At 44.1% G+C, this 26,667-nt stretch overlaps 1 protein-coding gene across 6 annotated transcripts in view; it reads left to right on the top strand.

Moving 5' to 3' along the window:
- Positions 1–26,667, top strand: part of SORCS1 (sortilin related VPS10 domain containing receptor 1) — a 572,181-nt gene that overhangs the window by 437,578 nt on the left and 107,936 nt on the right. For all 6 annotated transcript variants that reach the window (XM_066238956.1, XM_066238954.1, XM_066238951.1 and 3 more), the window contains exons 7-9: positions 9,932–10,050; positions 13,154–13,243; positions 22,110–22,289. In XM_066238956.1, the coding sequence (XP_066095053.1) occupies positions 9,932–10,050; positions 13,154–13,243; positions 22,110–22,289 (389 nt within the window). The remainder of the gene's footprint in view (positions 1–9,931; positions 10,051–13,153; positions 13,244–22,109; positions 22,290–26,667) is intronic.

Raw genomic sequence — 26,667 nt, 5'->3', positions numbered from 1 at the left:
GCCGCAGGCTCAGCTGAGTAGCTTTCAGGCACGGATCTTTGTACCCAGTTTGTGCAGTTCCCGCTGCAACCTGTGTGTCCTCCCCTCTGTGTGGAGATCTGTGCCCTTAAGTCCCATCCTGAGGATGAGAGAACAGAGATGCACCAGAGAAACCTGTCATCCCCCCACATTGGCTCTAGAGCAGAGGTCTGGGTTTCTAGTGGGTCCTTGGACGCTCGGGACACAGCGGCGCCCGTTCACATAACACGAACGAGCGGCGATGTCCAACTGTTTGGAAAATGCCTAATGCTTCTCACTCCTGCTTTAAAAAATAAAACAGCAGTATCATAAAGATTGTGACACTTCCTCAGACATCCCCTTTCTTTGCCCTGTGCGCTCTCGGGCCACGGTGATGCTGATACCATGCATCACGTTCCTGTTAGTGATGCTGCAAGGGTTACATTTCAGCTGCATGACTCTTGGAAGTAGACCCTTTTGTCACTTTCCTCCTTTTAGCTATGAGGAAAACATGGCTCGCAAGGATGAAATGTTTTGGCCATTGCTTCAGGGCTAGAATTTGGAGCCAGCTCTGTCTCACTCCTGACCCATTATTCATTCATTCAGTAAAAATTGTTAGACATGTGCAGCTCTTCTAGGCATGCATGAGTGATGGGTAGTCGGGGGAGCTGCAATAGCCTCATTATCATAGTTTACCTTTTACTGGGAGGGGGGGCGTTATAAACAAATACATAATGTCAGGTGGTGATAAGTTGTAGAGAGAAAAATAAAACACAGTAGAGAGATTAGATGGTAATTAAAGGAGAGAAGGCTGTCCAAGAAGGAATCTCTGGTAAGGTGACATTTGATATTTTAGCCAAGTCCTTATGGAAGTAACGGAAAGCTCTGTGCATCTTCCTGGTAGAAGAGCATTGCAGACAGATGGAACAGAACATGCGAAGGATATGGAGTATGAGCGCGTGTGGCCTGGTTGAGGTATAACAGACAGGTTACATGACTAGAGTATAGAGAAGCCAGGGAAATCTGTCACCTGTCTTGTTATTCTACTATAGAAGGCAGGGGTTGTACCTTACTAATCTTTGTGGGATTACTATCACAGTCTAAGTATGATAGTCAATGTTGGGGGCAATAAAAAGAGAAAGTTACAGAGTGAATAAATAGTAAAATGAGCCCGACCTGTGATGGTGCAAAGATAAAGTGTTGACCTGGAACGCTGAGGTTGCTGGTTTGAAACCCCAGACTTGCCTGGTCAAGGCACATATAGGAGTTGATGCTTCCTGCTCCTTCCTGCCTTCTCTCTCTCTCCCCCCTCTCTAAAAATTAATAAATAAAATCTTTAAACAAAAATAGTGAAATGAACCTACCCACATGTCTCAGAGGCAGTCTCTTGAATTGACTCTTTGGCCTGGAATCAATCATATAATACCATGTGAATATATCTAAGTAAGTATTGTACACCCCACCCCCAAAAATACCCCGGAGAAGAGATTCTGTGATTCTGTGTATTTTCTCCCAAGTGCACTAAACTGCTTTAATTTCTTCCTCCCTTCCCCCCACCTCCCTCCTTCCCACTTGTGTTTGTGCTTCTCTTCTCTTTCGTTGATATTGCTCGTCCTCCTCTCTCTCCCTGTCTCTTTCCTCCCAGCCACTTTTCTTTGTAAACTTAACTTGGACAGTTTGAAACAAATGCACTTCTCAGTTTTTCATGGCTAGGTGTGACCTTACAGATAACTTTGTATTTTTTTTTTTATTTAAACTGGATTTCTAGTATGACTTTCTCACAGTGAGGACCCCTAGCCCTGACACATGCCCAGAGCCCCTTTCTGTAACAATGACTCATCCTTGTCACTGCCCCCACTAGCCTTCCCAGCTTTCCTCAGCTCCTCTCTGAAACCTTCTGTGGGATCCCCACCCTTGTCCCCAGCACAGCACATTGTCTCCAGTACGAGGTAGAATGAATAGTGAAGTTATTTCTACCTTCGACCTTAACAGCCTGACAGTTCTGCGTCCTGCCAAGTGAAATAAATGCAGAGTCACAGGCGGAGTCCCCGCATAAAGGAGACCATCTGTGGTAAGGTGTGAAGGTTGGATGTCGATGTCCCTCACATGTGGGCCCTCAGCGCTGCACCCACGCCTCTCCTGGGCCACACTGGTCACGCTGCGTGGGGATTGGCGAGTGACTTTTCTTGCTGTCAAATTATTATGCTCTTTGTTCTCTCCCGTGTCTCTAATTCCTAACCTTGTGCTTGGCAAAATAATAATAATAATAATAATAATTAATAATAATAATATATTATCATCCCAGAACTTTCTGTGTAGTAATCATGGCCTCCTAAATGTCCAATGACTAACAATAAAAGACGGCACTTAGGAAGTTACACCAGACCAAACTCAGAAGGGCTCATAGAAGAAAGCACTGCTGAAAGCTCTCCTGCCAAAGGACTTCTGATCCAAGTGTGTCCTTTTTCTTTATTTTATTTTTCTTTTAGTGAGAGGAGAAGAAGCAGAGACAGACTCCCGCATGCGCCCCAACCAGGATCCACCTAGCAAGCCCACTAGAGGGTGATGGGGCCCTTGCTCCATTGCAGTAGTGGCCATTTTTTAGATAGAGACCATTTTGAGACAGAGACCATGGAGCCCTCCTCAGTGCCTGGGGCCAACTTGCTCCAATCGAGCCATGGCTTCAGGAGGGGAGGTTAAGAGAGAGAAAGAGAGAAGGAGAGAAAGAGAGAGAAGTGACAGGGGGAGGGGTGGAGAAGCAGATGGGTACTCCTCCTGTGTGACCTGGCCAGGAATCAAACCTGGGACATCCACACACCGGACTGATGCTCTACCACGGAGCAAACCAGCCAGGGCTTAAGTATATCATTTTCACAGAGCCTTCTTCACCACTGTGAACTCTTTCAGGGCCCAAGGCTACACCCTCACTTTGGAAGACCTCAATTTCTACCTGGTACATGCCACAGAGGGCTCTAGAACTTTGACAGAAACGGAGTTTATATGAGCACAAGCTTGTTGACACACTGTGCTCACATGTGTATGTGTGTGTGCGTTTGTTTGTTGGGTGAGAACATTTAATAAGAAGGTTCTAAAACAAGTAATAGAACAATAGGAAGAACAAAAGGAAGAAATTAGCTGCAGAGGTATATTCTGCTTTAAGTTAAAAAATTAATGGGTGTGGGGAGAGCTTCAAAGTACTTATTCTTGCCTACACAGTTGATGTTTTTGTTTAAAATGAGCCTTATACCGTATTATGTGTAGTAAAGGAACTGGCGCTAAGTCTTTGGAGAGTGATGGAATCAGGGGACAGAGACCCGGAGATCCATGATGGGTAGTTTTGCTCTGTTGTTTACTAGCATTTGGACTTCTGCAAATTTCATCCCTATGCCTGGAGTTCATCACCTATAAGAAGGAGCTCTTCCTCAATTTTTTCCAGAGTTAAAGAAGAAAAAGGCTGTGATTCATTCAGCACATTCCTGCCCCAGCGGAGACGTGTCTGGTCATTTTGGAGGTTAATGCCACAGGACAGCGGTGCTGTCGATGGAGACAGGCGGGAAGGGAGAGGTCTGCCTGAGACACAGGGAAAACTGGGCAGCAGGGGGCCCAGGCAGTGTTTGGACAGGGTAACTGGACAGGAAAAGGCTGTTCAAACCAGGGGAGCGCCCTCAATGGCCAAAAGGTCTCAGGCAGGAACGAACATGATGTTTAGAGAAAGCAGGAACCCTGAAGGCAGAGCAGCCAGCAACATCAGAGAGCTTTGTTTGTGTGGTCAGAAACTGGGGGTTGGGGGAAGTTCGGGGACTGGGGCGGGGGGGGGGGGGGAGACAGGTTCAATGGTTAAAGTGGGATAAAGGCCTGTCACACCATAAAGTCATAGTCTGATTTTTTTTTTTTTTCTGAAGCTGGAAACGGGGAGAGACAGTCAGACAGACTCCCGCATGCGCCCGACCGGGATCCACCCGGCACGCCCACCAGGGGCGACGCTCTGCCCACCAGGGGGTGATGCTCTGCCCCTCCGGGGTGTTGCACTGCCACGACCAGAGCCACTCTAGCGCCTGGGGCAGAGGCCAAGGAGCCATCCCCAGCGCCCGGGCCATCTTTGCTCCAATGGAGCCTTCGCTGCTCCATTGGGAGGGGAAGAGAGAGACTGAGAGGAAGAGGGGAGGGTGGAGAAGCAGATGGGCGCTTCTCCTATGTGCCCTGGCCGGGAATCGAACCCGGGTCCCCCGCACGCCAGGCCGACGCTCTACCGCTGAGCCAACTGGCCAGGGCCCATAGTCTGATTTTTAACATCCTTTTTTAGTTCTGAGATTCTAATAACCTTCTTTATATAGAGGAGAAGTCTGAAGCCTAGCTTGGTGAATGACCTTCTCACAGTCACCTAGCACGTAGGAGACAAGGTAGGACCACTGGTCTAGAACGCCACTCCAACAGCAGGGAGTGCTCGTGGAACAACGGGCTATAGACTGGCTGGCCCTGGGTGCTGGGCACCAGGGCGACTCCGTGCCCTCCTCCTGGCCGTGCTGATTCTTCAGTTCTTCCCTGATTGCAACTCAGAACACATGCCCACAATATCTGCCACCATTGATAATACAAATATATTTTTCATGGTGTTTTAAAAAAAATTACTTTAAAAGACTTTAACCCAGGCTCTGCCCAGTAGACTCTGGTAGAGCGTTGGCCCAGTGCGATCATCTGCTTCTCCTCCCCTCCCCCTCTTTCACTGCTGCAGCCATGGCTCAGTTGGTTTGAGCACATCAGCTCTGGGCACTGAGGATGGCTCTGTGGAGCCTCCACCTCAGGCACTAAAAATAGCTCAGTTTCAAGCATGGCCGCAGATGGGCAGAGCATCAGCCCCAGACAGAGGTTGTCGTGTGGATCCCAGTTAGGGCACATGCAGGGCTCTGTTTCTCTATCTCCCCTACATTCACTTGGAAAAAAAGGAGGGGGGGAAACTTGAACCCAAACCAAACATTGACTATAAGGAACGATAATGTCTCAGGCAGCAGTGTCTGGAATATACTTTATAGTTGGTTCCCTTGAAACACAGTGAGCAGGCCTGGTGATTAAGGAGGGAGGATTTCAATAACCGGCACAGGCAGCATCAGCTGAGCACGGTCCAGCCAGGCACTGGACCAAACACATTTATAACTGACGTCTTTGGTCGTCACAGCCACTGGCAAGATGGCTGTTCCTCATTCCCGCTTTCCAGGCCAGAGTTTAAAGAGGGCTGCTGATTGCTTGGGTAGACCACACGAGCAGGCCTGGAGCTTGCTGTAAACCCCTGTTGCTCTGCTCAAAGGCTGGCCTTTTAAAGGCGGCTTCTTTTCTGTAGATCGTCCTGGGGTTGGGCGGACCGGGGCTCCATGATTCCAAACAGCAGCTGTTGCAGGGCGCGGATGCGGAGCAGCGCCGTGGCCGCGTTACCAACGGCGAGGCAAACATCTGTGTGGGGAAAGGAATGGAATCAGTTCTAAAGTCTAACAGTTGCATACATTAATTGATGTTAATTAATGCCAAATTACAAGATACTTCCAATGGGATCACCTCATACACTCCCTGGAATTGAACATGGAAAGAATTCATCATACTTAACCCTTTGGGCAGCACGAATGTTCATGTACCTCCTCGCGCCTCCTGACCATCCAGGGTACGATCAATTTATTTTAAAAATAATTAAGGCTACATTAAAAAGAGGCAAATATATGTTCTTCTTGTTCCCATAAATTGGTTATCAAACAAACATGATTTTAAGTTAATAAAACTGGAACTGAAACTAATTTTACTTTTTGAAAAAAAAAGATAAAAAACTCACTCCGGGGGGTCAGCAAGCATGAAAGAACTCACTACTCAAAGGACTAACGCAGGGGTCACCAAACTACAGCCTGCGGGCTGCATGCGGCCCCCTGAGGCCATTTATCCGGCCCCCGCCGCACTTCCGGAAGGGGCACCTCTTTCATTGGTGGTCAGTGAGAGGAGCATAGTTCCCATTGAAATACTGGTCAGTTTGTTGATTTAAATTTACTTGTTCTTTATTTTAAATATTGTATTTATTTCAGTTTTGTCTTTTTACTTTAAAATAAGATGTGCAGTGTGCACAGGGATTTGTTCATAGTTTTTTTTATAGTCCGGCCCTCCAACAGTCTGAGGGACAGTGAACTGGCCCCCTGTGAAAAAAGTTTGGGGACCCCTGGACTAACGCTATGACAGCCAGGCCCAATGGGAGTGGGAGCCATTGGTCCCTGGTTATGAAGTCCAGCCAGTCTTGTTCTGCTGCCATTAGGAGGAGAAGGGGAACGAACCAGGGGTGCTTGACCAAGGGCAGGCAGCGTGACACTGAGCCTTTCCCTTCCACTCGAAATTGTGCTTTGAGCCACTCTGAGCAGGAAGTGCCTTCTGGTCTTTTTCCCGGGGCTTTTCTGGCGCCACCCAGTGGTACCTTTAGTAATTCTCCACCTGAGGACAGGTTCATTCCACAGCTCCTCCTCAGGATGACTCGGGAGTGGAGGGAGCTGGAGGGATACCAGATGGTTCTCTAATTCTTGTGAGCTGGAGCTCACAAGTCCACGATGACCCCTGGCCTGACCCAGAGGGTGCTGACCAGAGATTTGCACGTCGTTGTCTGCCTCCCTTCATCGCTGCTATACTGTTGTTGACTATATATATATATATATATATATATATATATATATATATATATCTTCTATTCATTTTTTCCTGTACAAACATACATATACATATATCTATATATATTGCTGGCACAAAATTGGGTCCATATGCACATATTTTGGTAACCTACTTTCAAGAAACTTTTATTTTGGAATAAATTTAGATAAACAGAAAAGTTACCAAGACAGTACAGTTTTACCCAGTTTCCCCTAATGATAACATCATATACAACCATGATCTAATCTTCAAGACTAAGAAATGAGTGTTGATGAAACATTATTAACTGGTCACATCTTTTTATCATGTAAAATATATTAAGCGTTTCTACAAATACTTATATACTCTTTCGAAGCAAGATTTCAATACCAGCTCCTTAGAAGAACCCCCTCACTTTCTGTTTACTAGAACTGAGGTTAAATGGCCTTTCCTAAACCTAGTGGGGGCGTGGAAGTAGGAAGATCTCAAATGGGCATCGACCCAAAAGGATTAGTCCTTGCGTATGGGAACTTCTGAGTCACATGGAGAAAGGAGAAGCCCACAGATCCGGTTTGGCATTTCCGGCAAAGAGGCAGGGAAGGTTGCGCAAGTCACCACCATTACCTGATGCAGGCATACAGCCAGAGTACTCTAAATCAGTTCAGCGAAGTCTTCTTAAGGACCTACTGTGTGCCCCAAGCTGGTCTAATCATTGTGAAAGATAGCAAAAGAGAAAACAGAGAATTTATCCATATTGACAAAGACAGACACTTAAAAGTGTGAGTGTTGGACCTGGCCGGTTGGCTCAGTGGTGGAGCGTCGGCCTGGCATGCGGGAGTCCCAGGTTCGATTCCCGGCCAGGGCACATAGGAGAAGCGCCCATTTGCTTCTCCACCCCTCCCCCTCTCCTTCCTCTCTCTCTCTCTCTCTCTCTTCCCCTCCCGCAGCCGAGGCTCCATTGGAGCAAAAGATGGCTCGGGCGCTGGGGATGGCTCCTTGGCCTCTGCCCCAGGCACTAGAGTGGCTCTGGTCACGACAGAGCGACGCCCCGGAGGGGCAGAGCATCGCCCCCTGGTGGGCGTGCCGGGTGGATCCTGGTCGGGCGCATGCGGGAGTCTGTTTGACTGCCTCCCCATTTCCAGCTTCAGAAAAATACAAAAAAAAAAAGTGTGAGTGTTGAACATTTAGCATGTATATTACTTCCGTCAGTTCCCTCTTACCGCCAGGCTACAGGATAGTTGACATTGGCATCACCATTATGAATGAACGTGGCAAGACTCAGGAAGACTCAGTGCTTTCCTTTGAATGATGCGGCTAATAAATGGCCACACCAGAACTCAAGCCCAGGTCTCATAGTTGCCAATTTCCATTGTTTCTATGACCTCTAGTCTACCTTTTGAAAAATAGAAGTCAACTGAAAGTTTTAAAAGGGTCCAGTGGAGTATGCAATTGTGATGTAGAGATTTTCTGTACTGTAGGGAGGACCATTCTGGGAGGTTAAGTCCCAGAAATTGTCTTCAAGGACAAACATCTTGAGTTCTGGAATAAAATGGAAGTATTAGAGTGTCTGAAAAAGAAGACAGGGAGAGGCAACTAGAAGGCTCTTTAGTTTTCATCACCAGGGATTTCAGTGGGACTTGATGGGTCAGAGGAGTTGAGAGCTGTCCCCATTTGTCATTTCTACATATGGCAGCCAGATGGAGGGAGGTTGTGGGTGAAACTTTCCTCCATCAGACTCCTAAGAGCTTATCAACAAACACATCAGTCATTGTTCAGATGGAGCAAATGTGCTGGCCACCTCAAGTGACTCTCCTGGTAGAGTACAGGGGTACCTTAAGGAAAGGATAGTTGTGGAAATTTCCTTAAGGGAAATTAGTGAATCCTTGTATCCTACCCTGGTCTCATAAATAATTATCTATTGATCTTTTTTATTTGGAATAAAAGATTTCTGCATATATCTCTAATGTCCTAAAATCAAGCTCACCATTCATTAAGCATCAAAAAAATAAGGTAAAATAGCTTCCTATTTCCTTCAAAAAGATACATCCCAATAAAAAGGCATGTTTCAATGAATTTATTGCCTATGATGTGCCAGGAATGGTAGTAGAACCTGGGGTACAGCAGTGAATAACAAAAAAAAAAGAGGTAGGTCTCTGTCTTCACGGAGATTATATTCTAATGATGGGGAAGTGAGAAATAAATAACAAACAAGGATGATGGCGGGGTGAGCAATAAATAACAAACAAGGCAGTTTTAGATAAATCACTTTGAAGGGTAAATAATCAATTTCATGAAGGGAATTCACAGAATGGTATATGATAGAAAGTAATCATGGAAGATCTTCAGAAGTAACAGTGAGCTGAAATCTAGAGCCATCTTTGGAAATAACCTGAGAAGAAGCATTTTAAGTAGAAGGAGTAGACATGCAAAGTTGTATAGTGGTAGAGAGTTTGGCCAACTTTCTCAACGACAGGTAGGACAGATTACAGAATCATAGGAAGAGAAGAAGAGATTAGCAAGAGAGGAGGTAGGATTGGTGGGCAGTGGAGGGGTGGAATTTATTCTAAATCCAAGGAGGCAAAAGGAGTTTTGAGAAAGGAAGTGACATCTGAATAGTAGAGAGACCAGCATAGTTGTGGTTGAAAACCAGGGGCAACCTCTCTGACACAATATACATCCCCAGAGATCAAATTTATTCAAGAGTTATTATTATGCGCTTATCATCTGCTGTAGAGTCTCAGGTGAGAATCTAGGCCTTAATTTACTCATCTATAAAAAGAGAACTAAGTTTTTGACTGGGAAATCCTGTCTCTATTCTGTTTCACTTATAATTAGTAGAAGAAAAGCCTTTATCTTGCCATAGAACCTTATTATTTATAATAGCAGCACTTCTAACCTGAGATGATTGATGATCGCATACCTGTGCATGCTCCCCTATCTGTTAATCAAAGGTCAAAGTGTGGAAGTGAAGCCTATTGAGAAAAATCACTATGGAAGCACAAGTATTATTGCCAGTCGTTGAAAATATGTTCATTTGGTCTAGAAGGGAAAGAAAGAATGAGTGGGAATTTTGTGTTCTCGGGTGGCAGAAGTTGTAGAGGCCCTGGGAGACAGAGGTAACGGTGTTGACAGCATGTGAGTAAAATCATAATGACAGTGACGACAACAGTAGTGTGGTTGGCAAAGAATGAGGGGGTTTGTTTAAAGACTTGGAGGTAGCAAGGGAAATAACATCCATTCTGACCCTAATGCCACCTGTGTATCTCGCCCCACCCCCATTTTCTTTCAGATTCACAATACCTGACTTGCCGAATGCAGAACTGCACGGAGGCCAACAGAAATAAACCTTTCCCGGGCTACATTGACCCAGACTCCTTGATTGTGCAGGATGATTACGTGTTTGTTCAGGTATGAGAGATCCACTTCTACTGATTGTCTCAAAGGTCTTTTCCTGTGTCTGTCCCTAATGCAGCCCTGTTTGCCTGCCTCCTCTACCTTAAGAGTAAAAAGAAAAGAAGAAAACATTATCTTTTCTACAAAAAAAGCATTACCAAGTATCAAAGCATCTGTACTAAGGGAATATTAATTAGCTCCTTTGGGCAGGGTCTGGAAGACTTGATCAACATGGGGTCAGGGAGGCACTGTCCCAGGACTGTGCCTCCCCCTTGTTTGAATTCCAAAGCTCCCATCAGTCATCAGTGGGGACTGAGCAGAAATGTCAGTCTCTTCCTGTCAGGGGAATAGCCGGCCAATCAGCCTCCTCCCCAAGACCCACCTTAAGAATAGAGAAGCTGGTGGGAACAGGAAGCTGTGGGGTGGCTAGAGGTAGTGGGAGGCAGAGAAAGCATGGTGAGTAATCAGCCATTATTGTCATGCACCGACTGTCATGAGGATGAAGAGAATTTAGATGAGATGTATTCAGACACGTTTTTTCACCGCCTAAGAGAGTGGGAACAGCTTGAGAAGCAGAGTTTGCCTGAGTGTTTAGAAGAGAGAGGAAGCAAGAGTGCTTTACTTCTTTTCAGCATTTCAGGAACATCTTCGTTTATTGGACATGGCCTTTGCAGATTCAGTTATTTCTTTCCTTGTTAACAATGGTAGAGGCACACTATATACAGTATATATATATATATATACACACACTATACTATGTAGATGCTATACTAGTATATAACTAGTAGATGTACACATGCACACACAAATACATGTGATTTCATGAAGACTGAGGCACACTGTTATATTTATTTAGAAAGAAGTCACAATTTAGAATATTTAATCCCATGGTTTGAGGAAGCAAATGTTCAAAATGCCCACATCAGCCAATGTGCTTTAAAAACGTATCACAAACAATTACCCACCACACACAGACATTTTCTTTTGCTTCAGGGAAATGAGTAATGAGCACTTGGATAACTTCAGCATCAATTATCAAGTGACATTGAACTGGTTACACACGTTGGTTCTCTCATTCATTTCTCTGTCAGTGTTCCTTCCGGAAACCTTTTCTGTTTTCTAATAACCATTTATAATCCATGTATATGACTTAAATATGATAATCAATTCTACATGTAGAGCTTCAGATATTTTCTACCCATGCCACTATGAACATGACTCTGTAACTCATCACAAGGACTAAGAGGTGATCCGGCCACATATTGTTGTTAGGATAATTTTCTAGTCATGGATTTATGTGTCTGATGAACAGTCACCCAAAGCATACATTGACATTTTAGTATGCCAACTCCAGCTGACATTTAAACTCCAGAAATTTGGGTGAAGAGTGGCTGCAGGAACTCATAAAAATAGAGGGTACAGTAGTGGTTTCCAAAGACTAGGAGGTAGGGAAATGGAGAGATGTTGGTGAAGGATACAAACTTCCCACTAGAAAATGAGTAAGTTCAAGGGATGTAATACACAGCACGGTATTACATAATACATACATCATAAGACTGTATTGTAGACTTGAAAGTTGTTAAGAGAGTAGATCTTCAATGATATCACCACACACACACAATAATCTTAATTAGGGGAAGGGATGGAGGTATTAACTAAACTTATGTGTGGTGATTATTTTGTACTATAAATATGTATCAAATCATCACATTTTACCTCAAACTTACAGGTGTCAGCAATTTTCAACCTTTTTCATCTCATGGCACACATAAACTAATTACTAAAATTCTGCGGCACACCAAAAAATAACATTGTTTTTACTGATCTGACAAAAAAAAAGGTAGAATTTTGATTCATTCACACTGGATGGCTCTTGCTGTGTTGGCTGTTGTCATTTTTTTATTTGACAATCTAAGGGAAAAGAGGTCAGTGCCTCTGACTAAATAGTCAGGTATTGCATGTTTTAGAATTCTTTTTTTTATTTTTATTTCTTTTTCTGAAGCTGGAAACGGGGAGAGACAGTCAGACAGACTCCCGCATGCGCCCGACCGGGATCCACCCGGCACGCCCACCGGGGATGATGCTCTGCCCACCAGGGGGCGATGCTCTGCCCGTCCGGGGCGTCGCTCTGCCGTGACCAGAGCCACTCTAGCACCTGGGACAGAGGCCAAGGAGCCATCCCCAGCGCCCGGGCCATCTTTGCTCCAATGGAGCCTTGGCTGCGGGAGGGGAAGAGAGAGACAGAGAGGAAGGAGGGGTGGGGGTGGAGAAGCAAATGGGCGCTTCTCCTATGTGCCCTGGCCAGGAATCGAACCCGGTTCCCCCACACACCAGGCTGACGCTCTACTGCTGAGCCAACCGGCCAGGGCCTGTTTTAGAATTCTTGCAGCACACTGGTTGGAAATCGTTGGCATATGTCAATCATATCTCAGTAAAGTTGAGGGGAGAAATGGCTACAAAGGAGAGAGAGATTGGTAGTGGTACCCTTAACACACACCCCTCTCACTCCCATGGGGTTCGTTGGACTGTGTGGAATGGGGGGGGGGGGAGCTCAGATATCTTCTCTGGAGAAAAAGATCCAGAATGACTTTGGACCTGACTTGACTTGAGTCTGTCAGCAGCACCACTGTGTGTGTTGGACCTGCTCACAGCCATCAGTGTCCCAGCGGCAAACTGGAATTCAGTGCCCGGAGATGTGAGACTCTAGTTCTGCCAGTGTGTGACCTGGGCCACTTCCTTCTGATATGGCCTGGGGACCTGTTTGTACGGCCATAGTCTTGGGGCCGGATAGCCAGGCTGCTGCTGAACATCGATCCAATATACCTAGAGGTTTGTATTTTTAACAGTTAGTAATAACTGAAAATGTTTCTTGGCTTCCAAGCCACACAGTGCAAATCGGAGAATTGTTTTTTGTCCAGTGGGTTCAGTCTGGGCCTCTGACCAACTCGCATATACTGTTGAAGTTGTTTTTAAACACAACGCCGATTCCTTACGCCTGTCCAGAGTAGTCATTCACACCGATGTGCTGGCAGCTACCTCCTTTCATTCAGTGGCCGTTCTGCTAGTACCTGTCACTTCCACAGCAGCTCCTCTTACAACCTGTGTGTTTCTGACCCAGCTGACAACAGGCGGACGGCCACATTACTACGTGTCCTACCGAAGGAACGCATTTGCGCAGATGAAGCTACCCAAGTATGCATTGCCCAAGGTATGACCTGAATGGTTTCTTTGTTTTAGTGCTTGCACTGACTAACATTTTCTCATCCCCACCTTCTTTCCTGAGCACCCTTGCAGTCTCCCATTTTCATCCACCATCTGTTTCTCAAGTTCACTTTGCCTAAATTTTTTTAATCAATCTTATTATCATCCTTTCAGCAGTCCCTCTCTCTCTCTCTCTCTCTATCTCTCTCAGTTTCTCTCTTTCTCTTTGGAATTCTTGCTATAGAGCAGGGGTCGGCAACCTATGGCTCGAGAGCCAGATGTGGCTCTTTTGATGGCTGCATCTGGCTTGCAGACAAATCTTTAATAAAAAAAATAATAACGTTAAAAATATAAAACATTCCCATGTATTACAACCCATTCATTTCCTACCGTTCATGTTCGTGGTAGCGGGTGGCTGGAGCCAATCACAGCTGTCCTCCAGGACACCACCAAATTTTTATTGGATAATGCGTAATGTACACGGGTCATTGTATGGCTCTCATGGAATTACATTTTAAAATATGTGGCATTCATGGCTCTCTCAGCCAAAAGGGTTCCCGACCCCTGCTATAGAGGCATCTGATTACATTGATAAGTGATTTGCTTTTGCTTTTCAATATTAAAAATGTTCACACAGTGTGTATTAGTTTTCTAGAAGGACAGAAAATACAGTTTGATTAGACTGTGTCTCAAGGCAATGGGTGTGATGTGTTTTCATCCCAATTTTTAAAAATTAATTATTGAGAGGTGATGCAGCTATATTATATCTGATCTTTGCTTTCTCTTTCAGTGGAACTGATGAGACAGGTTGACTTTAGAGTTCTGAGACACAGCTAATTTTTTAGAATGCCCCAAAGACATAATACTCCTTGCCAAATAATGGCAGACAAAAGTTAGAGACCCTCAACTGCGGAAGTCCCTGGCTCTTTCCATAAACACTGAGGAACTGCGTTAATATGGAGCGCCACCTAGTGGACGTCAAACTGATTTGGGAGCTCGAAGCTGTGGATCCACCGTCTTGCTGCCGTTGTGTGTATTTTAAGTGGCCATAAACTCTTAATGTATAATATCTTGATCTTAGAGCAGCAGAGATGCATGTGATGTAAGACGGAGACCCGGTGTAGGTTTAAATATAGTTACAGCTTAACTTTGAAACCTTTGAGTTGAACAAAGTACATACATAAAGAACCTTTATTTAACTAAGCTTTAATGACAATTATATTTTTATTTATTTAATTTTTTTTTCATTGTTTTAAGAGAGACTGGGGAAATAGAGTGAGATAGCAGGGAAGGGAGAGAGAGAGAGAAAGAATCACTAACTTGTTGTTCTGTTTAATTGTTCTATTTAGTTGTGCAGTCATTGACTGCTTCTTATATGTGCCCTGAGCGGGGATCAAACCTGCAACCTTGGCGCTCCATGACTATGCTCGTCCATTGAGTCACCCAGCCAGTGCCATGACTGTTGTATTTTTAATCCATGACTCTGTAGTATACTATCTGGAACCAATACCAGCTAGGTACCCAGAAAATCAGGTGATAGATATAACACAAGGGCATTGCAGGTGTCCTCTTCTCGGGGAGCCTAGGTAGCTAGCTGCTCTGGCTTCTCCAGGCAGAATTCTCCTTTTCGGCCATCACTCTGTCCTTAACCCTAGCATAGTGAGAGGCGAGCTGTAAACCTCAACCCATTAGAGATAATAACACACATTAAACTGCACTATTAACTTCAAAGGACTATATCCACATTAGTAGTTATTATTTTTAGCTGCTAAGAGAATCATGACAGTGGTAATTGCCCAGAACTATCTGTCTCTACCCACATACATTTAAGTCCTCCTTGCTCTTGGCCCTGGCTGGGTGGCTCAGTAGATAGAACATTGTCCCAGAGCACCAAGATCATGGGTTTGCCTCAGCAGTGAGGGCAAAAACAAGAAGCAACCAATGAATGCACAACTAAATAGAAAAAGTAAGTGAAACAGTAAGTTTAGCTCCCTGCCTTTTTCTCTTTTTCTCAACTAAATTTTCCATGCTCTTGATTTGGCCTAAAATGGGGACTGAAAAGACAAGAACTTATAACATTGCGGTTGTGCCTTAGAGAAGTTTGGGCAAGTCAGTCTGTAAAGGAAAACGGAGTTGTTAAAATTACCCTTGATGATCTCTTAGCGAGGTCCATGAGGGAGATGAACACATTACTGCAGTAAGCCTAGGGGACCAGGTTTTTCTTTCCCTATAACACTGAAATAAATTGCTGCTTCTTTGATTGACCAACACATAAAGCAATTGGCTTGCAAGATTTAACACCTTTAAAGACAAGAATAATGCTCAATGCAGTGAAATGTACTTGTTCAAGAAGTATGTAGGAATTGAGACCAGATTAGTAAACAGCAGATTCAAGTTACTCATCTCATGCTCACTCTTAGGAATATACTTTTGAGTGGAATAGGTCTGGGCCAAACCAAATGATATTTGCAACAGCATTGAGGCTAGAGCTTAAGTTTCCTAACTTCCAAACTAACAATTTTTTTAAATTTAGTAAGAGGAAGAGAAACAGAGACTCCTGCATGTGCCCCAACCAGCATCCACCCAGCAAGCCCATTAGAGGGTGATGCTCTGCCCATTTGGGGCATTGTTCTGTTGCTCCAACCAAGCTTTTCTTAGTGCCTGAGGCAGAGGCCATGGAGCCATCCTCAGTGCCCAGGGCCAACTCACTCCAGTCGAGCCATGGCTGCAGGAGGGGATGAGAGAGAGAACAGGGAGGGGTGAAGAAGCACATGGTTGCCTCTCCTCTGTGCCCTGACTGGAAATCGAACCCAGGACATCCACATGCCGGGCCAACACTATCCCTGAGCCAACTGGCCAGGGCCCCAAATTAGCATTTTTTGATATTTTTCTTCTCTTGGGGTAAATTAAGCAGTCCTTTTATTAGAAGAGAGCAGTATCCCCCCAACATTTTGAGGAGGTGAGGGGCACCAAGGAAAACATTCCCATTGACCTAAGGAACACCAAAAATGGTAGTTTAAAATAAAAGGAATCTTTGGACCTGTTGGGGAGTGACAGGAAATACACATTTCATATTTCTTGTTCAGAGCCGTCACAAGATCACTACTGACAGTTGCCCCCAGTGGCATCTAGCCAGTGGTGGGATTCAAATTAACAACAGTTCTCTGCCCTAATGACCATTTTAAGTATAAAAAAATGGTATACTGAAAGGTAGTTTATTATTTTATGCATTTAATACTTAAAATAAGAACAACAAAAGAGGTACACAAAACTAAATTATGTTATAAGACTTTTAAAATATTAATGAAAAAATATTAATACCTGACATAAAACAATAAAACTGTTATTTAAGGTATTTCCATATTGCTTCTTGGTTGGCGTCATCACTTGCCATTTTTTTCACCCGTGGACATAATAAACATTACTAGGTACTTAGAATACACTGTTGCACTGATGAACGTTAAAAAGAGTAAGGAATGTAAAGCTGTGATTTCCATATTGGGCGGCTGCCCAGGTGCCCACTTTAGAGAGAACCCTGATACAGATGCCATTTTAACAACTAGTTTGCCAAACTCACCAAAACATTAGGTATCGGCTCTGCCAAACCAGTGTGAACTGGCTGAGTCCCAGCACTACATCTGGCCAATCTAGTGGGACAAGTTTGACTTTAAACTCAACTTGACTGTCTGTGTCCCCTCCCCAGGCTCTACCAGAGGAGAGTGTTCCATGGCTCGGCCTCATCTGAGGTCTGAGGGTAGAAGGCAATGATTCATTTAACTTGTCCTTAGAAAAACAGGTTCCTGGACAGCGAGCGAATGTATTATTTGGCCCCAGCGGGTGTACACTATTTAAGGCCATGAGGGGCCTCACTGCAGTCCCATCACACCTTCGAAGAGAAGTGCCCACTTGAGGGAGTGATCCACAGTGAAGGTGTGTGTGTATTTCACGGCCTCTGTCAAAGCCGGGCTGCTGGGGCTGCACCGAAACAAAGCTTTGCGTCCGCCAAAAGAATCAAGACAGACCATTTTCGTCTGACCTGTGGTGGCGCAGTGGATAAAGTGTCGACCTGGAAATGCTGAGGTCGCCGGTTCAAAACCCTGGGCTTGCCTGGTCAAGGCACATATGGGAGTTGATGCTTCCAGCTCCTCCCCACCTTATCTCTCTGTCTCTCTCTCCTCTCTCTCCCTCTCTGTTTCTCTCTCTCCCTTTCTCTCTCCTCTCTAAAATGAATAAATAAAAAAAAAAAAGTAGAAAGACAGACCATTTTCTTTTCTTTTTCTTTCTTTTTTTTTTTTACAGAGACAGAGAGTCAGAGAGAGGGATAGACAGGGACAGACAGACAGGAACAGAGAGAGATGAGAAGCATCAATCATTAGTTTTTCATTGCGAAGTCTTAGTTGTTCATTGATTGCTTTCTCATATGTGCCTTGACCTCGGGCCTTCAGCAGACCAAGTAACCCCAAGCTCGAGCCAGCAACCATGAGTTTGCGCTCAAGCTGGAGACCTCGGGGTCTCAAACTTGGGTCCTCCTCATCCCAGTCTGATGCTCTATCCACTGCGCCACTGCCTGGTCAGGCCAGACCGGTTTTCTTTAATCATCCACTGTCATTGGATCAGCTCTTAAAAGACCATGGTTGCAGTTAACTGTGTCAAAAAAAAGAAAGAAAGAAAGAAAAAAAAAGACAGATTTACTATTAATGGTAAAGATGACCAGAGAGAGGGTTCGGAGAGTTTAATATCATTGTCACCATTAGGAGCATGTGGCTCGCCAGACAGGGAGAAAGAGTGACAGTTTCCTTCCCTTAACTTACTTGGAGCTCATTCAGAGCTACTCAAGTGAGATAAATGAAGCAATACATATGAAAGTGCTCTGAGCATTTCGGAGGACAGATACTCTATAAAAGCAAGGTAATATTATTATTAGTATGGAGCTAGTTGTCCGCGTGGTAGAAGATGGATGGGACCTGGGCTGCGGGTTGGGCAACGGCTGTTGGATCCGCAGCCGGCGGCCCCAAGTCCAGCCCTGGATCTGCCCCTAACCCTGTGAAACCTGGGCCGGTTTATCCATTTCTCTTTCCCTGTTTTGTTTTTGTTTTCTTTTTTTGGTTTTCTCTCTTATATGTTTAAAACAAGGAGCCTAGACTCACAACCATATATTCTCATATGTGATACTCAGAATGAAATGTCCGTAGAGATGCGTCATGAGAATTTGGTTCTATGGTCTGACCAGGTGGTGGCGCAGTGGATAGAGAGACCTGGAATGTTGAGGACCCAGTTCGAAACCCTGAGATCTCTGGCTTGAGCGTGGGATCAGACACATGACCCCATGATCTCTGGCTTGAGCTCAAGGTCACTGGCTTGAGCAAGAGGTCACTAGCTCAGCTGTAGCCCCTCGGTCAAGGCACATATGAGAAAGCAATCAATGAACAACTAAGGTGCCACAACTATGAGTTGATGCTTCTCATCTTTCTCTCTTTCTCTCTCTCTCTAAATAAATAAATAAATAAATAAATAAAAGAAAAAAGTTTTTTTGGTTCTGTGATCAAATAAATTTTAACAAAGAAATAAAATCTATTCCTTGTTCCTTGACCACACAGTAACAGTAGCTAGCTGGTATGTTGAAGGCTCTACGATGTCTTGCTATGTAGAAAGAAAGCTATTTAATTCAGCACCAACCAAACAATTTTATCAAAGGACCTTTTTCCCCCCCAATCTATTAAAATCTAACAATGTGAGTATCCTATGGAACAGACTTTGAGAAAGACTGTAATAGAGGATCTGAGAGATCACTTTTTGCTCTAAAATTCTGTGGCTCGGGAAAAACATTCAACAAGAAGTATTACTTAGGAGAAAGAGCTAGTTCTCCTGACAGAGAAGAGGGAGGAGGAGGTAGCAAGAAGAAAAAAGGAAGATGACGTTTAAACATGTCAAACATTTCCATTGAAATATCTAAGACCAACATCATTTTTAAATATTTCAATGTATGTAATTACATTATATGGAGAGAAAGACACCTCTTCTTGGTCCTCATCTAGAAGAGGCCATTTTAATCTGTTATGATATGACTAGTTCTCTAAGCCACATAAACACTTGAGGTGTCTAGGTTTTCAGTTCCACATTCAAACACTAACGGTTTAAGTGAGCAGCACAGTATGGATGATGTGCTCTAGTCCCTAGAACTATCTAATGAGATATCTACTGGGACACAGACTTTTCAGAGGTTCATCCGCGCACACACTGACTCCAGAGGCACAGAAATTAGTACTCTAGGGGCCAGGTTATTGCTGAACTATGTTACCTTGGATCAAGGACGCTGTATCCTGCTGACAAGGAAGGGAGCATGAATTGGAAGTAATTGTTTGAGGATTCTAATTGCCAGGGTAAGGACTTGGGTCTTTATAGGAAATGGGGAGCCATGGAAGGTTTGTCCTCCATGGTTGAGTGGCCCTTGCATAATTTCCAGAGCTAATTCCCTCCATTAGAAAGAAACAGAACCCTTGGTTGAGCCAATTTTTGTTGAGCCACACCCTAACATTAGCAGTGAACAGGAAGGCCCCATCAACCTTGCTTAATCAATAAAGGGGATTTAAAGGCTTGCTTAACTGAAAATCTCTAGCAAGTGGAGCAGATAGATGCTCAGGGCCAGGCCTGTCCTAAGTGCTTACCACTCCCTCGTTGATTCCCTCCTTCCAGTTCCATGGGGGGCACCCGAGTATTTCTATTTCACAGGTAAAATCCAGAGGCAGAGTCCAGTTCACACAGCTGAGTTACAGAGCCTGGATTTGGACTCAAGTAGTTTTATTTCAGAGTTCATTTTTTAAAAACCATTTTGCTCTACAAATATCCTCTTGTCTCTGAAAGTGTACAGGTAGGGCAAGCTTTTAAATGGTCCATATTAAAAAACTCAAAGATGATCAGAATTTAGCCTAGCTTCTCTGCCTTTTGAGCCTTTTCTATTCAGGATTGGCTTTATCTTCTCCCTCAAAGATATGTCTCCATGAGACTTTTAAAAATGCTTACTGTTTTCAAACCAATAGTAAGAAATGCTTTTCGCCCCCATCAATAATTCCAGCTTCATTTTCGAATTGTGTGTGATGACTATAATTGTACGTTACCTTGAGTCATATGTGCATCACTGATCCAATTGCTGTCATCAGGGAAATGAGATATTCTGAATGCTAGGCCTGCAAGCCTACTTCTGGTGCTGAGGGTGGAGGAAAGTAACAGAGACTGGGTGTAAGGAGGAATTTTGTCTGAGAGGGATGAGGTGTTTTTTCAAAGGTCAGGATACAATTATCAGAAGAAGTGTAAGTAGACATCGGGCTGATACAAGCAATGGCTAACTTTTATTCCAAAACTTAGTTTGCATATTTGACCACATTGGCTTAATGGGCAGGATTCCTACTTGGCCTCTCTCCACTATGGATTTTATTCTGTAAAAGCGTTACTAAACTGTAGGGTTGAAGAATACAAAAGCCTTTAGATAAGGACTTCTTTCTTCTGGAATCATGCAAGTAGTTCACTTTGATCAAGACCAGAGAAGAGAGAAAGAGACTTGTTCCTCTATGTCGAAAGCACAGTCAGAGCCGAGTTGCTGATTGATCTATTATTGATGATTGGTTGACAGAACATGGACATGCTCACAAGGAGAAAATCAGGTTAGGAGGTAGGTCAGCTTTTACAGTACTGGAATTTGAGCCAAGGAAGATTGACAGATCTCCTGAAGCTGCTCTACGTGGAGAGGATGGTTCACCTGGGAAAATCTGAGCCCTACGCTGCCCAAAGGCCGAGAGTCTCCCACGTTGTTCCTCTCTCTGTGCTTGTTGCTGTTCTATTTTGATTTGCAGTCTTTGAAAGTTATGCTGGTGAAAGTCTCCCGCCCGGGCAAAGGGTCATAGCCTGCCAAGGGCACGTGAACAGGCATCTCCCGAGGGGGATAGCAAGCCTTGTTCTCGTTCAGCTCTTTTTTGAACATCCACTTCTCTGGAGTTCTGAATGGGGGGTGAGGAATGGAAAATCCCCACCCTGGGGACGTCTGCTCACTGCCCCCACAGTACCTTTGCCTTGTTTCTATCTGCCAGGACTACCAGGGTCTGAAAACATCATCAATTATACAGACTATTTTTTCCTCCCTCTTTTCCTTAAGGTTTCCTACTGAACTTCTCCGAGTAAAGTTAGATAAGCAGCCAAGTCCTTGAACACTCATTAACATAAAGATTAGTGGTTTAGTTTCTCATCTGAACATAATTCCTCAAGGACTTCTGGGGGTTGCTGAGGCTTTGGGCAGTGCTTCTCAAACTTTAATGTGCATATTAATCACCCGTGGATCTTATTAAAATGCAGGTTTTGATTCACTGGATGAGGCTCGACGTTCTCTGTATCTCACACCCTTGCAGGTGATGCCCACACTGGTCCATGGACCACCCTGAGAGATGCAGAGCTTGTCAGTTTTCTCTCTGTTCCTCCAGATTTTATGAAGGAATATGCCCCATATAATCCTTCTGAGCATATGCTGCGGTGTACTTGGCAAATATAGCAGGATGACTGATTCTCCAAAGTCATACACATTTGAGAAAGTATTCTTCAATTTATCTAATCAAACAATTAAATTATAACTGATCTACCAAGGATCTCTCTGCTCTATTTTCTCATGACCCTGCTGCCTAACCCCATAAGTGGGAGAGGAAATATAACACTTAACTAATTAATTATTACTTCACAATATGAGAAAAGAAAATCTCTATTTTTTTTTTTTTTGGTCACAATTGCCTAAGTGCCTATTCCAGTGTTCCTCCTTGGATTCCGCACTCTCTGGATACATATCAGGCTACTGATATAAAACCCTTCTTCACTTTCCTGTGTCTTGTTTGTAGGACATGCACGTCATCAGCACAGATGAGAACCAAGTGTTTGCAGCCGTGCAAGAATGGAACCAGAATGACACCTACAACCTCTACATCTCAGACACACGGGGTGTCTACTTCACCCTGGCCTTGGAGAATGTCCAGAGCAGCCGAGGCCCTGAGGGCAACGTCATGATTGACCTCTATGAGGTATGTCACGAGGCACTGGGTTCCCGAGCCACTCCTGTGCATGGACTGGCTGATCAAGGCCCCCGCACTGGCTGCCTCCTCCGTCATTCAAATTAGAAAGAAGTCATATGGCCTCATCCGTTTGTGAGAGGGAGCGCCTTGCGGAACCTTTGTCTTGGTTAATTTGCAATCCACAGAAATGCTCTGGGAGGGATCCTTCTTCCACCCAGTCCACAACCAGGAAGCCCCAGAGGACTTGGAGAGGGTCTGGGGAAGCCACGAAGCAGTTAAAGGGTTTGAACAAGAGGGACAGAGTGTGCAGTTTGGAAATAGTCTCGAGGGTCCAGCAGGTTGTCAGGTTGTAGAGCAAAGGGGACAGTGGAAAAGAAAGAAGGAAAAGAGTGAAGGTGACATCAGAAGACACTCCCTTGGATTTGAACACCTTTCTAACTAGATCACATCCACTGGCTAATTGCCAGTGTCTCAGAGGAACACGGAGTGAGAGAAGATTAATAATGTTTCTTTCTGAAAGGAGGGGTTGGGAGGGAGAGACAGAAAGCAGAGTACCAGTCTTCCCTCAGGGAGCTTTGGCCCTCTGTTTCTCCAAATGACCATGATTAAAAAGAAAATCACATATTTTGGATCAGCTAACTTCCATGAGGAACATCAAAGCTCTACTTGCCATTTAAAGCACAGTTAGGTAGGAGGCAGGCTGCTATTTTGGGATGGATTTTAGCCATTTGTCAGTCTCGTCTTGCACTGTGAAGGATTTATAATGACATAATGACCCCTTAAAAAACACATTCAGAATGTGGGATGTGTAATCATATACCTATATTCTCTCTAAAAATATTCTAAAACTGATTGAAATATGTGCAGTCATAATGATGCTACCATTTGGTTAGGTATAAGTTCAGGCAGTCAAGAGGGTTATTTGCATAAGGAGAAGCATGTAGCCAGTAAGTCAAAGAAAGAAACCAATTTCGCTGAAGAAATTGAAATCTATCATTTTAATTTCTTTTAATGCTATCTCTACTCCTTCTCTTTTAGGGGTTCTTGGAATTTTCTTCCAGTATTTAAATTTTTCTGTGCGTATGAAGGCACGTTTACAGACTATATGCCCAATTTGGAGCCCAGGAACTTATGAGAATTATGGTAGACTAGTTCAGGGTATTGTGTGTGTTTATATTTAGAAAAACACATTGCAAACTTTTTTATATATTCACAAGTTTCTTCCCCTTTCCTGTTTGTATTCCAGATAAATACAGTATCATATATTTCAGCCTCAAACTAAACATGTATTCTGGAAAACATTTATATATTCTGGTTACTTAGTTTCAAGTTCGTATTGGAGAAAATTGTGATTTAAAGTATATATTTTGGAGTCAGGTTGCCTGGGTTTAAATCCCAGCTATGTCATGTACATGGATTCGTAAGATACATCCAGTAACTTCTGAACCTTAATTACTTCACTGAAAATATGGAGATTAAGAAGGTACCTACCTACTTGACAGGATTTCTCTGAGGATTAAACAAACTAATCTTCTTGAAGTACTGTGAACAGTGCCCAAAATACTCAACAGATTTAGAGATAGCATAATTAATATCATGTTCCAATGAGTTTAATTCTCAGTACGTTGTTCTGTTCTTAAAATCTGCCCACGTTGTTTAATTGTCTAACACATTGCCACTGTTTCGGGTCTCTCCTCTTTTCCATATTGCAATTAGCATGGCCATATGACATTCTTGAACACCAACTAGTTGTCTTCTTATAAACAAGTGTAAATTGCTACATTTCTTTCCTTGGTTGTAAATGTCTTATAAACATTTCAACTGTAAGTATGTTTGGTTGAAATGCCATGTGTTATCTTGCCTTGATCCAACGCTTACTGTGGAAGTATCTTGTTCTGAGTGTCTGGCTGGTATGAGGTCAAAGCAGCTGGTCCAGATTAATCACCCAGTTCACTTCCCTGATCCTGGCTCCATCCTTGGTCTCCCCCCAAAAAACATGTCCTGATCTTCGGGATGCATTTTTTTTTCCCCTTTCTGATGATCCGCCCTCCCCTTCTCAAGTCAACGTGGAATCATTTCTCTGGATAAATTTTGTTTTCTGCCAAAACAGACACCATTTTAATTGGTCCCTTGATGATAGAAATGATGATAGATTTGGACAGGAGTGACTTTGCAGTGTCCTGTTATTTACAACTGTTTTCTCAAGCGGTTTTCTTAATTTAATCACAGCTAGCAGGTAAAGGATGGGAAGAGGAAACTGGGTGACCTCCGGCCACGACAACCACTTTTCGGTTATTTCTTGCGTTTGCTCTGGCATCTCTCTTGCAGTTAACTCTCTGTAGGAATACTGCTGGCCCTGATTACCATCACGTTGAGCAGCGGTGTGACTGCGTTATGTAAAGGTGTTCTGTGTCCTGGGGCCTGGAGAGAATAGCCTCTGTTTCATTAGCCTGACAGTTCACAGCAGCTTGCATTGAAATGGATGCGATCAGAATGGCAGTGCCGTATCTGCTGATTACCCACATGGAGAGAATATTGGCAGACATGGGGCCTGGCACAAACGTTCCTGAAATCTGATTGTTCTGGCTAGCAGGAAGCAGAGAGTCATCTAGAGTGAATTTCCCAGTAGAATCGCAATGCGTGACGCGCACTTAGAGATAAATGAAAAGTAAGAAAATCCACAAATGAATTAATAAGGAGCAGAGATGAGCAGCCTAGGAGGTGAGGGTGACAGAGAGAAGTACATGCCTGCTCACCTTTGAGGATGACCTAGGGGACCTTTGCAGTGTTCTTTGTATACCTCTGACTCTCAGCCCCCTGCTCATCCTGTGTCTGTGGGCTCTTTAGCTGGCACAGCAGAAGGAAAGGGTATAACGTGTAAGTGCCCAATGAGCCAGTGTATCAAGGACATGCATTGCCGATGAGTCTTTGTGGGAAACACAGTTCTCATTTCAATCAATCATTTTGTTTGCACTCACATTGGGCTCTTGTGACCAATGCAGTCCTCTGTACGCTAGAACAAGTGTGTATGTGAGGAGATAGGGAAATGTCAGGAACAAAGGGCTGGGTGGCTGTATTATATGGTTTACTTATGGAAACACCAGAAATCTCTCTCGGTTTGAGTTGTTCATTGAACAGGGACCCCACTCAAGAAAATCGAGAAACGTGAGCCAGGAAATGTTGGCTAAAGAGAAAAAAATGCTAGAAACTGATTTTTGTTAATGAAAGGTCATAATAATAATAGCTAATATTTTAATGGGTGCCATTATGTGCCAAGCACTGTGTAAAAAACGATCAAGGATTATCTAATTTAATTCATGTATTAACTTTTTGACATCAGGACTGTAATCACTCCCATTTCACACATAAGTAAATGGAACCAGAGAGAGTACAATCAATTTTGCAAGAATACAAAGCTAGTAAGGGGCAGATTTATGCTCTGAAGCCTAGAATGAGCAGATGCTTAACAACAAACTATTTTGTGTCTCTGGAAAGATCAGTATTTGGGATTGTATTTGATTGGGGCCCAGTAATACCTGTAAGATAGGATACTGAAGGGCAGGATAACTAATATGAGACTTTACTTAGCAGTAGAAGAAATGAGGTTGGAAAAAGAAAATGGGGAAAAGTCAACATAAACAGAATGAGCAGATGATTTCTGTGGACCTGTTCACTACCTCCTGAACCAAGTTGTGAGCCTACAATTACAGCTAAATTCAGACAGCGTTGTCATGTGGCTCCCAATTTTCTCTGGTGAGATGCTTGTGAAAAGAAGCCTAGAAACAAGTGTCTTAAAACCCTGTCATTCCTGAAAAGCACAGTATCCCAGAGGTACCCTGTGGGATGGAGACCAGAAGACAGCATGTGTGATGGTGACCAGAGCAAAAGAGATTTTTTTTTTTTTCTGAAGCTGGAAACGGGGAGAGACAGTCAGACAGACTCCCGCATGCGCCCAACCGGGATCCACCCGGCACGCCCACCAGGGGCGACGCTTTGCCCATCCTGGGTGTCGCCATGTTGCGACCAGAGCCACTCTAGCGCCTGAGGCAGAGGCCACAGAGCCATCCCCAACGCCCGGGCCATCTTTGCTCCAATGGAGCCTTGGCTGCGGGAGGGGAAGAGAGAGACAGAGAGGAAGGCGCGGCAGAGGGGCGGAGAAGCAAATAGGCGCTTCTCCTGTGTGCCCTGGCCGGGAATCGAACCCGGGTCCTCCGCACGCCAGGCCGACGCTCTACCGCTGAGCCAACCGGCCAGGGCTAGAGCAAAATAGATTTGACAAGTGTGTCTATGACATGTGATTCATCCCTGGTATATTCATCTGGTGCAGATGATGAGAGGGAGTCTGACAGCCTTAGACAATACCCTCCCTCTTCTGGGAAGTGAATAT

This window comes from Saccopteryx bilineata, chromosome 7 (genome assembly GCF_036850765.1).
Source record: "Saccopteryx bilineata isolate mSacBil1 chromosome 7, mSacBil1_pri_phased_curated, whole genome shotgun sequence".
NCBI lineage: Eukaryota > Metazoa > Chordata > Mammalia > Chiroptera > Emballonuridae > Saccopteryx > Saccopteryx bilineata.
The sequence above is the reverse complement of the archived record's forward strand: the minus strand, read 5'-3'. Positions and strand labels throughout refer to the sequence as shown.